The 13180-nt window shown below is 46.0% G+C and overlaps 1 protein-coding gene across 9 annotated transcripts in view; it reads right to left on the bottom strand.

The window, feature by feature from the left end:
• ENOX1 (ecto-NOX disulfide-thiol exchanger 1) overlaps nt 1-13180 on the bottom strand; it is a 394509-nt gene that overhangs the window by 121800 nt on the left and 259529 nt on the right. For 8 of the 9 annotated variants that reach the window (XM_088139475.1, XM_088139474.1, XM_088139470.1 and 5 more), the window contains 2 exons: nt 6829-7002; nt 255-461 (listed from right to left, as the gene is read on the bottom strand). In XM_088139475.1, the coding sequence (XP_087995601.1) occupies nt 255-461; nt 6829-7002 (381 nt within the window). Of the gene's footprint in view, nt 1-254; nt 462-6828; nt 7003-7531; nt 7763-13180 lie in introns of those variants that run through there. The other variant, XM_088139478.1, reaches the window with a different exon arrangement.

Raw genomic sequence — 13180 nt, 5'->3', positions numbered from 1 at the left:
ATGTTTCAAATTACTGAGTTAGAGACTTCTAGTCACAGGGAAGCAAGAAATTACACAAAACATGCAAAATACAAAGGAAAAACTGTGAAATTCTTGGATGCAAAGAAAGAATTGGGATTATGAGCTTGCAAGTCCTTCTCCAAGGTCAAGAGAGAAAGCTCACTTACTGAGATATATAGGTAATAGAAAAGGGAATCACACACAATACAAATGAGACGCCAAGAAGAAGACTTATTGAAGAATGTGATAAATACCAGAAAGGTAAATGGCTTTATCAACCATGAACTCTTCTGCAAAACGAATGTGACAAAAATTCTTCTTGCTTTTTCGAATTGCTGTGATGTCACCACACTGTTCAAAGACTTCCTGAATAATTTCCTCTGTAGCATTTTCTGGTAATCCTCCAACAAACACAGTTTTGCATCCTGGTGGTCTCTCTCTTGTTGAAGGTGGTGGAAGATCTAAGAGAAAAGTAGAATTTCACACTGATAATCTCACCGATATTGACTGCTTTTGTTCAAATTGCTTAATCCCATAATTCATTTCATACAGAAAATATTAAATCAAACTGAAACTACTGAAATGCAGACAATGAAATAAAATAGTTAAATTCCTGTTCCATTTCATGGTTTTATTCTGAGTTTTAAAATATTTCATATTTAGTCTGAAAATTCAGTTTTATAAATCACAAATTTTGCCACCATAATATTAACTTTGCTATCTTGGCTGTTGACTGCATAACCTTCAATCAATGAAAATATTTACCTTTCAATCAAAGATCACCACAATTAACTCATGCAAAAGGGTAAAAAAAGGTAGGGCGGGGGGAAAATCAAATAGTATAAAACCATCCACTGATGAGCTAATTCAGTTTATGACATATGGCTGGAGATAGGCGTTTCTCAGATTTTCTTCAGTCTTTAAGAACAGAGTTATTCTTCTTTTGACAGGCACAACTAGTTCTCCTTCCATAGGCCTTCTTAAAACGCCAAGAGACCCATGGATGAAATATTCACTGGAGCCATCCTGCCACATTTGTCTGTCAGTGGAGTGGTTTCTCTACTGTTATTGGTTAGAGTCAACATCACCATAAGCAGGAAAGCTGGAACCCCGAATAGCAACATAACTGGTGGGATTGTAGTTTAATTATGGGGTGTTTTGTCTTGATTGACAAGGATTAATCCACCTGATCATTTCAACTATGAACCTTATTTGTATTTAGAAGTTTTCAGTCCTTCATTAGCTGCTTGGTGAGTGGGCTACCGAATGAATGAATGAATGAATATGCAATTTAAGACCTCCGGCACATATAATTGACCTACATAGCAAACTTTGCTCTTGGGTTATTCAAATGACCATCTTTCTTCAAAATAATACATACACTGAGTAAAACAAGGGGAAAAATACAGACTCTCCATTCTCCATGACTCACTAAAAGATATCTTATAGATATCTTGAAATATTAGCCCATTATGGAAAGAAGTTATTGGAGAATCCAGAAACCAAGGTCCCTGCACAAAAGGCTCTCAATCAATCTATGACAATATACATATTTCACTAGACATTGATGTACACCAAGATGCACTCCTTCTATAATGCCACCGCTTGGTGGAACAGAATGTGTCCTGTGTCAGGTTCGGTCAGCACGAGGTTTCAGGGAAGCACGGGGCTGCAGGGAAGCTCGCAACCAGACCACGCGGAATCCACCGGCGGTAGCTAGCGGGGAAAAGAGGAACCGAAAGCGCCGCTAATTAACGAGCCACCTGCGGCCAGCTAAACAGGAAAACCGCAGCGGAAGCTTTTAATTACGAACTGATAACGGCGCGAGCAAGCAAGGAACGGGGCCGCAGGGCAGCGAAACAAGATCGTAACGCAGCACAGAACCCGCGGGTCTGCACGTAGCAGGGAGGGGCCAACCCAGCCGGAGGGGGACTGGCAATCAAGGACAATGGACTCTGACCGACCCTGCCATCATGAACGATCAGGGGGGACATTGGGGGGCCTAATAGCCCACAGGCGCAACGCGATCACGAGGCGGGAAAAAGCGCGGGAAGGGGGGAATATAACAAGTGATGCAATTGTACCAAGCCAGTCCTGGCTTTGCTTGTGACTACTACGTTACGCATGAGTAAACCTTCTTTGTGAACCACACGTGTCACGAGAGTTTCTCTGTCGAACGGGGCAAATCTCACATAAAGCCAGGACTCACCGTCAGCGCCACCCGGTACCACCGAGGAGCGTTTTCTTTCTCAATACAGGCATGACCAGCGACGAGGAATCCGTGGGTCAGCTGGAGCGCGAGGGATCCAGGCTCGCGGAAGGGCGGTCGGAGCCGCCCGGGAGCGACGGGGCAGCGGCCAGGGCCGGGCGCACTCCACCCAGCGGTGGTCTCGGGGCTCGGGCTACAGCTGAGGCGCCTCCGGGAGCCCATTTCATTCAGCCAGTTAGATGGCACGCTGGCAGGGGGGGGGCCAGCTCAGTATTACACCGAGCCGGTCCAGATGACGATCGGGAGTCACCGGGAAGAACTGAGGTTCGTGGTGGTCCCGGTGGCCGACTACGCGGTGGTACTCGGCTTGGCGTGGCTGCGGCGGCGGAACCCACGAGTCGATTGGACGGCGGAGGCAGTGCGGTTCGGGGTCGACAGACCGGCGAGGGGCGAGAGCAGAGGGGACCGAGCCGTGGAGACGGAGGCAGCCGCAACCACCGGCGGACAAGCGGAGGGTCCGGGACACCGGGAGACGGGGCGAGAGCAGATGGGGCCCGAGACCCGGGCGGCAACAGCAACAGCAGCAGCAGCAGCGCCGGGACCCCGGAGAACCGCCACGATCCCGAGGCGAGGGAGGCAGCGGCGACTGGCGAGGCAACCGCAAAGCGAGGGGCCGGACCCGGGGAACCCCCGACGGGCGGCGGAATCCCGAGGCAGTATCGAGACCTGGCGGCAGCGTTCGGGGAGAAGGAGTCTGACCAGCTCCCACCACACCGGCCCAGTGATTGCGCCATCGAGCTAGAGCCAGGAGCGACCCTGCCTAAGCCAAAAATGTACTCCCTGTCGAGGAGGGAGATGGGAGCCCTGCGCGAGTTCATAGACAAGAACCTAGCACGGGGATTCATCCAACCCGCGAAGTCACCATTAGCGGCCCCGGTGTTATTCCGGGAGAAGAAGGACGGCTCGCTCCGTATGTGCGTAGACTACCGGGGGCTGAACGCAATCAGCACGGAGTACAAATACCCCCTCCCCCTGATGAAGGACTTGATGTCGCATCTGTCGAAGGGGAGGGTGTTCACAAAACTGGACTTGCGCGAAGCCTACTTCAGAGTTAGGATCCGCGCAAAAGATGAGTGGAAGACGGCGTTCAACACCCCGCTCGGAAGCTACCAGTTTTCCGTGATGCCGTTCGGATTAAAAGGGGCCCCGGGGTATTTATGCAGCTAATTAATGAGGTGCTGCACGACCTACTCTACCGGGGCGTCCTGGTCTACCTGGACGACATCCTCATCTACACCGAGACCCTGGCGGAGCACGTGAGCCTGGTGCGCACGGTGCTCCAGAGACTGCTGAAGGCACAGCTGTACGCAAAGCTCTCGAAATGCGAGTTCCATCGAGAGCAACTAGACTACCTCGGCTACGGAATATCCAGCCGGGGAATTGAGATGGACCCGGCGAAAGTAAGGGATGTCCTGGGCTGGGAAGCGCCGCGAACCCGGAGGCAACTCCAAAGCTTCCTAGGGTTTGCGAACTTCTATCGTCAGTTCATCCCGAACTTCGCCCAAATCGCCCTTCCCCTAACCGACCTGCTAAAAACCAAGGGCACTGGGAAACCCCCCAAGCCCAGCATGGCACTTGCGTGGACTGCAGAATGCCAGGGGGCGTTTGAGGAACTAAAACAGCGGTTCACCGCGGAGCCGATCCTGCGCCATCCCGACCCAGACCGGCGGTTTATAATCCAAGTGGATGCATCAGACGTGGCAACGGGAGCAGTCCTGCTCCAACCCAGCCCGGAGGGGCCATCCACCCGTGCGCCTACGCCTCCCGCAAATTCACCGAGACGGAGAGGAGGTGGATGGTGTGGGAGAAAGAGGCGTACGCGGTCAAGTGGGCGCTGGCCACGTGGAGGCATCTACTGGAGGGGGCAACTGAACCGTTCGAGGTGTGGACGGACCATAAGAACCTCGAGGCCCTGAAGACCCCACGTAAGCTATCCCCCAAACAGGCACGGTGGTCCCAATACTTCGGGAGGTTCAGGTTCACACTGAAACACATCCCCGGGAAGCGCAACTTCTTAGCGGATGGACTGTCTCGCATGCCCCAACACGCCAGCCTACGGGAGGAGATCGTGGACTCCGTCATCCCTGCCAGCAGGCTGGCTGCAAAGGCGGTGACCCGAAGCCAGACCAAGGGGGAGCGACGGGACGCGGCGTCTGAAGTAAGGCAAGGGTTCGCGGAGGCAGCGGAGCGGGACGGTTGGCTCAAGCAGAACCGAGAGGCGCTAACCGGCCAAGAGGGGTTGTGGTGGCACGAAGGAAAGCTGTACGTGCCCGAGGGTTGCCGACGGGAGGTCATGGAGAGAGCCCACGACAGCTGGAGCGCGGGGCATTACGGCTTCGTAAAGACACTCCACTTAATCCGGCGGCAGTTTTGGTGGCCCACGCTCCGGAAGGACGTGGAGGCGTACTCGGGGGGTTGCCCGGTGTGCGCAACAGCGAAAGGAGCCAAAGGCAAACCTAGAGGCCTACTCCAGCCGGTAGCGGAACCCGACGGCCCTTGGCAAGAGGTCGCCATGGACTTCATAGTGGAGCTCCCGGAGAGTAAGGGGAAGACCGCCATTTGGGTGGTCACGGACTTATTCTCCAAACAAGCGCACTTTGTAGCGTGCCGGCGAGTCCCCACGGCCGAGGGGCTGGCGAAACTGTTCGTGCAACATGTCTACCGACTCCACGGCGCACCTCGACGTATCGTCAGCGATCGGGGCGGCAACTTCATCGCGCGGTTCTGGCGGGAGTTCCTGAAGCGGGTGGGGACGAAACAAGCCCTATCCTCCGCGGCGCACCCGCAGACGGACGGAGCCACGGAACGCCTGAACGGGGGTCTCGAACAGTACCTGCGCTGCTACGTGGGGCACCAACAGGACGATTGGGCGGAGCTACTACCATTCGCGGAGGTGGCATACAACAACGCCGTCCACAAGAGCACCGGGTTCTCTCCGTTCAAAGTAGCCACCGGGAGAGAATTCGTCCCCATGCCGGAGCTGCCTCAGCCGGAATCCCAGATCAACTCCCTGGACGCCTGGTTCGCCCAAATCGACGAGACCCGGCGAGCGGCGCACGCGGCATTGCAAAGAGCCAAAGCCGACTACAAGAAGCACGCGGACCGCAAGAGGCTCCCCGAGGAAAAGTGGAAAGTGGGGACCAGGTGTATCTGTCAACCAAAAACCTAAAGACGCACCAGGCATCGAAAAAACTCAGCCCGAGGTTTGTGGGGCCGTTCCCCATTTCGGAGATCATCAATCCGGTGACCGTCAGGCTGACGCTCCCGAAAAGCCTCGGGAAGATCCACCCGGTGTTCCATTGCAGCCTGCTAAAGTTGCACCAGCCGGGGAACGCCTGGCACAAGGCGGAGGGAGTACCACCACCCATCATGGTCGGGGGAGCAGCATTTCGAAATCAACCGGATACTGGACGCCCGGAGGCACAAGGGGCAGACCCAGCTCCTAGTGCAATGGAAACATTTCCCCAAGTCCCACAGCGAATGGGTGAGTAAAACCCACATAAGGGCGCCGGACCTAGTGCGGGACTTTTACAGGAAATACCCCGGGAAGCCGAAATAGGACCGAGGGGGGGAGTTGTCGTCAGGGGGGCGGCATGTCAGGTTCGGTCAGCACGAGGTTTCAGGGAAGCACGGGGCTGCAGGGAAGCTCGCAACCAGACCACGCGGAATCCACCGGCGGTAGCTAGCGGGGAAAAGAGGAACCGAAAGCGCCGCTAATTAACGAGCCACCTGCGGCCAGCTAAACAGGAAAACCGCAGCGGAAGCTTTTAATTACGAACTGATAACGGCGCGAGCAAGCAAGGAACGGGGCCGCAGGGCAGCGAAACAAGATCGTAACGCAGCACAGAACCCGCGGGTCTGCACGTAGCAGGGAGGGGCCAACCCAGCCGGAGGGGGACTGGCAATCAAGGACAATGGACTCTGACCGACCCTGCCATCATGAACGATCAGGGGGGACATTGGGGGGCCTAATAGCCCACAGCCGCAACGCGATCACGAGGCGGGAAAAAGCGCGGGAAGGGGGGAATATAACAAGTGATGCAATTGTACCAAGCCAGTCCTGGCTTTGCTTGTGACTACTACGTTACGCATGAGTAAACCTTCTTTGTGAACCACACGTGTCACGAGAGTTTCTCTGTCGAACGGGGCAAATCTCACATCCTGATGCTATTCAGTAACTCTTAGTTAATGTGGCACCATTTTGCCTGAGTAACTTTAGCCCAGAACTAAATGCAGACCCACACATTTCTACCTATTTATTTAAACCCCATTTTAGGTCTTTGAAAGATGACAAGGCAGTGCAATTAATAATACGACTTAAATGAGTAATACTGAAGTAAATAAGTGATACTAAAGTTAGTAAGTTAGTAATATTAACATTAGTAATACTTTTTCAACAACTTACAATGCACATTCGAAGGCTCCTTGCTAAATTAAAATTGCAAGATACTTTTCCCTTTTGAAATTTTAGGTGGATAGGGGATTCTTTAAATGATTACCAAAAGGTTTGTACTGGTCTAGCAACTTTGACCCTCATTAAACTAATCAGCCTTACTTACTTGGGTTTGGAGGGAAGAGAGTGCAGCTTTTACAGTGAATAATTTCTTTGATGACAGGGACATCTGTTGGAGGAGGTTGAGGTACTAGGCCCATGCCTGACAACATGGGGTTAATTGGAGTTATTCCTGTCATCATGCTGAGATTTGGATCAAAGCCCCGTACGCAAATTGAATCTGCAAATACAGAACAGAAACACTTTGTTTATAAACTTTAGAACAACTTTTACTTACTGTCTACTGTCATCTTGCTTTTTATGGCATTCCTGTCATACACATGAGCCTTGTTCTAAGAAATTACAACCATGCACGTAAAAGAGACTACTACATAACATGAATATGAATTTGACAGGTCATTAAAACAAATTACACAGTGAAGATTGGCTGTTTTCGGGGGCACAATCTCCTGATTCCCCTTCCATTCTTTAGATCTACTTTCTGATATACAGCCTCCCTGAATCATTTTTGTTATGAGCAAAACAGTTAAGACCATGATAGACAAGATTCAACATGAAGTTCTCCTACAAATATCTCTTGAAAATGCATTGGAGCTGCATGGAAAGGCTTCTGTTACATACATTTCAATGGCATCAACTCTTTCTTCACAGGCTGCAACACATTATTATGCTTCCCAGATCTTTACCAAGATAAGACTTCCATCACCTTCTTCCTCACACAGGAATTTGTTTCTGAGTCTCATACCAACCTTGATTTGTACAAGAAGAATCCAGCTGAGTCAAACCAAAGGTTCGTCCAGTCCAGCATCCTGCTTTCCACAGTAATCAACTCAATGTCCACAGGAAGCTCAGAAGTAAAGGGGAAAATCTGCTGATACTACTGCCCTTTCCACAGACATTTACTTGAACTTAGAGGCTGGATGTAGCAATCATAACGAGCAACCACCGATAGGCTTTTTTTCATGAGTTTGTCTAATCCTCCTCCCAAGTCAGCTAATTACTTGACCTTGTAAGCAGACTGTCTGACATTGAGCTCTACAGCTTACTTGGGTATTGTGTGAAATTCTTCCATGTGATTCTTCTGCCAATCAGTTTCACTCCATGACCACTAAGAGGTGAGAACATTGGAGTTGCTGGTATAAAATAATCCTGCAGGAGCTATCCTGCAAATTTATTTGCATTGATAGGATATAAATTTTGATGCTAATTTGAGGGAGGGAGGGAGGGAGGGAGGGAGAGAGGAAGGAAGGAAGGAAGGAAGGAAGGAAGGAAGGAAGGAAGGAAGGAAGGAAGGAAGGAAGGAAGGAAGGAAGGAAGGAAGGAAGGAAATGTGGATGTGATCTGTGAGTGAACCAGGGCATGTCCATTTTTGTGTACGAGTGAAGCCATCTTGCCCTGTGAGTAGTTTCTTCATACAAGAAGTTTATTATATGCACGCCAGGACGTTCCGACCTCTTTTGTTCTCTCAGAAGATGCTTCTGAAAGAGAGACTGTGCAAGTGATAACTGAGCAGCTTGTGCATGATGAATGGGCAACTGCAAAGAAAGACAGGGGAGGAAGGCTGAAACTCGTTTATGTACAGATAAAAAAGGGAGTGGGATAATAAAATAATGTTCAGGGTTTGCTGAAGCCTGCAAAAGTTTTAACTCATACAGTATACATACTACAGTAAATGTGTTGAGCTTTGGGGGCTCTACCAATTAGGGAACATGGTGTGTTCCTGCCCCCACTAACAACATACCAGTCTACAGTATATGAACTAAAACACATAAATCAAAGCATGGATTTGGCTTTCTTCCAAAGGAGGGAGGGAGGAAGGGAGGAAGGGAGGAAGGGAGGAAGGGAGGAAGGGAGGAAGGGAGGAAGGGAGGAAGGGAGGAAGGGAAGGAGGTCTTACTGGCAACTTTTCTCTGTTGCAGGCCAATTGCAGGGAAGATAAGGAGTCTGTCACTGTCCCTCTGTGGATACTTGCACACAGAATAAAGAGATGGGGAGGGGGGGTTGCAATACCTTTAATTATTGCACTGAAGACGAGACTTTGATCAATGTACCTTTTTCAGTGTGCATTTGTAGCACTGTGACATGAAAAGCTGAACTTGTCAAAATCTCCTCATTGACCTGGGGTTGAAAAGACTTGAATGTTCTCTTGTATATAATCATCCAACCTTTGCGTAAGCTAAATGTGTGGAATGGGTGGGAAGAACACACTTGGATGATGTGTGAAACGTCCTTTATTCAAATATTCAGCCTACCTTGGCGCAGGGCCTTATCTCACGGGCTTTGGTGGATAATTTTTAATATACTTCTAAAAAATCTTCATGTTGTCTTAAAACAGCTTCCCTGGCTTAAATGCAGGCTTCATCATTGTTATATATGTGTCCCATTCCGTTCTGCCAAGGAACTGAGGGTGGGACATATGGAGTTATCCTACTACATCCCTGTTGTCAGGGATCTCATCAGGACTTTGTGCAACGCGTAGGCTCTTGGCTCAGGCCATCGGCAGGCAGATGGTTAGACATAATATTGCCTCATTACTCCTGTCATCTGGAACCATCTGCTCTACACGCTTATCAAGTTCCTGCTTTCTACTTGTGGCATATTTCAGTTCGCTTTCTTTGGCCTCAGCGTTATCCACAAGGTATGTTGTTGGACTGCCAGATTCCACCACGTCGATAGGGTTGTTCCTATTTTATTTAGTATGTGCGATGTTGAAATATATCATGTTTGCGATAGAAACTAAGATGGTGATAGCTCATAATCCTTCCCAAATCTTACCTCTGGGATCAAACTCACATACTGGGGAAGGCACTCTGACTCGCTCAAACCAATTCCTAGCTTCCCCAGGGTGATTTATCAATTTTATCTAATTCTTAGCCATCCTTCAAGTATTCTCAGATTTAAAAACAATGAAAAAATACACAAAATCAAATAAAATATATAGAGAATTCTAATTAAAGTATTGAGCCCCAGCCCCTCTATTTCAGATTTTTTTACTTTGCTTTTTATTTCATCCAATTCCTACCCGCACAGCCAGTTTTTATCTTTATTATTCTGTCTCTCTCCAGCACAGAGACACACAGTGTACAAAGATGAAACAGATGTCTGCTCTGTGACACTAGAAATTATAGCATTTTTTTTTTTGAAAGAATGAAAAGCTAACATTATAACTCTATTGAGGTGGGGGGAATAGAAGCTGAAAAAAGTTTTTTTTTTTTCATTTCTTGAGACACAATAAACTATTCTGTGAAAGGCAGTTTGTGAAAGGTTCTGCTGAGACTAATGTTATTTGATACCATCAGTTATTCATAGGCAATCATGAGTTATTTGGGTGTTCCCACAAATTTGCTGGACAGCTATTGGATATCAACTCAGCAATATTTAATGATAATATGCAGACCTTTTGGCAGCTTAGGAATTGGAACTAAGCTAGAAGAGAGAAGAAAAACAGACTTTTATCTTGTCATCAAGCCATAAGAGAAACTGCTGAGCTCTAGAAAACCACAAATTATTCCACTTTAATTGTTGATACAGCCCTATAATACACTAGCTCAGAGAAGCCCATAGAATACATTTTGGAAAAGAAATTACTACTATTTGTGCCCAAGCATTAAAGCTTCTACTTCAGTGACCCAGAGGTAGATAGACTTTTGGTATATCGGTAACTACAACTTCTTCCATTTGCACAAAAATACTGGGTGCAAGTTCTTAATTTACTTAATTTGGTTACTTTTCCATGTGATGGCAAAGAAATTAAGTCAAAGATTCAAAGTAAGAAAACATGAAGTTTACTCAAAAGTTAGTTTCTTTAGACTGAGCTCAAGCCATATGTCTGTGCCTTGGTCGCAGTTCTTCCTCCTATCCTTCAAGGCCATTCCCTGCCCCCTCCACACCCTTAAACTCTATTGCTGGAGAGATTTCCCCGGAGATGGGGGGGGGGGCTACCTGTCCTAGCACCTATTTTTTAAAGTTTATAATACCTACTGTGCTTCATTAAACCTCAACATCCATATAAAAACTTGATCCCCTTCATTGTACAAAATAACCATAAAGATGAGTGCCTTGGCAAAGATTTGGTTTACATCTGTGTCCTTTCCATCAACACAACTGATCTACTTTTCATAATGTTCTTTCCTAACATTAGAAAAGCATCTGGCAAATCAAGCCAAATAAATAAATAAATGACTCAAAACATATTGAGCACACTTTTTTTTTTTTTTTGGTCCTATTGATTTCAGTGGGAAAGTTTTAAGCACAGATTTAAAGTCAAAGATATTTGTTCACAAGTGTTTAATTTTGGCAGAACTGTGCCGGTGTCTTGCCTCTGTTGTCTGGCCCTAAGTGAAAAGAAAAGAAAAATAAAAACCTCTAATGTTAGCACATATTCCAAGCTGAGATTAAGTCTAATTTGTACTGTTCAGAGATGTGCATATGCTTTGATGTTTGCCTAAAAACCTGCTGTGGGTTTCAACCCATCAATTGAATAGAGTAGCTTTGATGCCTATCACTGATACATTTATTTGATTCATATATTTTATTTAACTTTACTGCAAAGTTTACATTTGCTTGAGGCAGAATTCAGTATGAGAAAATTTTGATGCCGTCTGCTGTTCATTTTAATAACAAGTCTCATTGTCTTTTATTCCGTGTATGGTTTTCTCTGTCAATAATTCTGCAACACTGCATACTGATTAAATTACATGAACTGTTTTCTTTTCTTTTCCTATGGGTAAGATTACTCAGCTCCAACTGTGCCACCAGCTGGAAGGAAACACCAAGAAGATGACCTGCTTTCTGGAGATCACCAACTATGGACATGGGTTGAAAAGTTTCAGGCCAGAATCTCTTATCCTACAAAATAAACCACACCAGATCTACAGATCTTTCTTCCATTACCAATGACCATCCCCAGCTAGAGATGGACAGTCTGTGAGAAAGCAGCCAGATTCTCCTACAAGTTGGGGACACATTTTTACATGGTCACTGTCCAGACATAAAATCCTGCGCAGGATCAACTCCGTGCCTAAAGCATAAGTTTCATAAATTCACGTGCAAGATGATGCACTCTGAATGATCTCGAGAGGAGAAATCAACAGCACTGAAGAAAAGATGGACCAAGAAGAAACTGCCCTAATGCAGATAAAGTAGGCCCCCTAAGATGTTTTTACTTCTCCATCTTAACATACTTGGCCTAACTACATACTGTATATACAATACATTCTTCACACACATTTTTTTTAAAAAAATCACCCTTTCTTTGCACAGGCATCGAGAAACTAATAAATATCTCAAAAAGAGAGCAATTACTTGTTCACAATACATTTTAGGATCTTCAATGGAATTTAAAATAAACTGTACAGCAGAAAGTAATCACCTCCTTAAAATGCAGTAGTTTTGATGTTCTAACAGAGAATGATTCCATTATTCATTCTTCACAGACAGAAAATCTTTTCCTTTATAACTGAACAGCATATTTTAAAGAACACAGTTGAGATTTTGAGTTGAAAGTACATTTAGCCCTTTGTCAGTGAGAGTTAAATTCAGATTAGCTGCTTATATGCTAGCTATATTTTAATTTTGCAACCATTCTTTATTTTTGTAGAAATGAAGGTACAATGTTCTTCTGTTCTGTAATTTTTGACAGCCTTCGTACCTGTCTTATTAGTACTCTAGCATTACAAGGCATTATATTTCTAAATCCAAAAGGCCATTATTACTGTGTATTATTAGTGGTTCTGAAGCTTTATACATGACTCACTTTCATAGCAATTTTAATAATGTATTAATTTTACAAGCAATTAAAAAACACTACTCAGTCCTTTCATGACACCGTTTTTAAAAATAAAGATCAAATCCAATTATGTCGTGGAGGTAACGTTTGAGCTACGAGGCTTTAAAAAAATCCTCAGACCATGGATAAAACTAAGTTGTATTTCCACAATTATCCCAGAATTTTATCTATTTGTGTTAAAATAAAAGGAAAGTTGTATAAAATTATTTATTTTTATGTATTTAATTATACTTCTGAGCACCAAAGGATTGTGGTTCCATAGAGCAAGGCAGATATGTTATAAATAAATAAGAAATATAAATAAAACACCACTTCAAAGCAGCAAAATAAAATCCTAAAGAATAAAATAAAAACACACAAACCCCACAAAAAGCAACACAGAATATATATTTCTATAAAAAAGTGTTTTGCCACTTTTTGGATTTTCCGTATCTTTCTATAGAACATTTTCAGCACTTCATGTAGTTCCTATTGATACATAAAGGAAGCCCGAGTGACAATCAGCACTAAAGTTTGGTGATTGTCCACTTATTTCATAAACAAAATCTTCCAACATGCAATGTTCCACTATGAAAAAGTAATCACTCCTCTCCCCCAGTTAGAGCAATTC

Source organism: Python bivittatus, unplaced genomic scaffold, assembly GCF_059951505.1.
Source record: "Python bivittatus isolate LINGU-HERP-01145 unplaced genomic scaffold, Pbiv_v1 ctg000210_np1212, whole genome shotgun sequence".
NCBI classification, from domain to species: domain Eukaryota; kingdom Metazoa; phylum Chordata; class Lepidosauria; order Squamata; family Pythonidae; genus Python; species Python bivittatus.
This window is presented reverse-complemented; position numbering and strand designations above follow the sequence as displayed.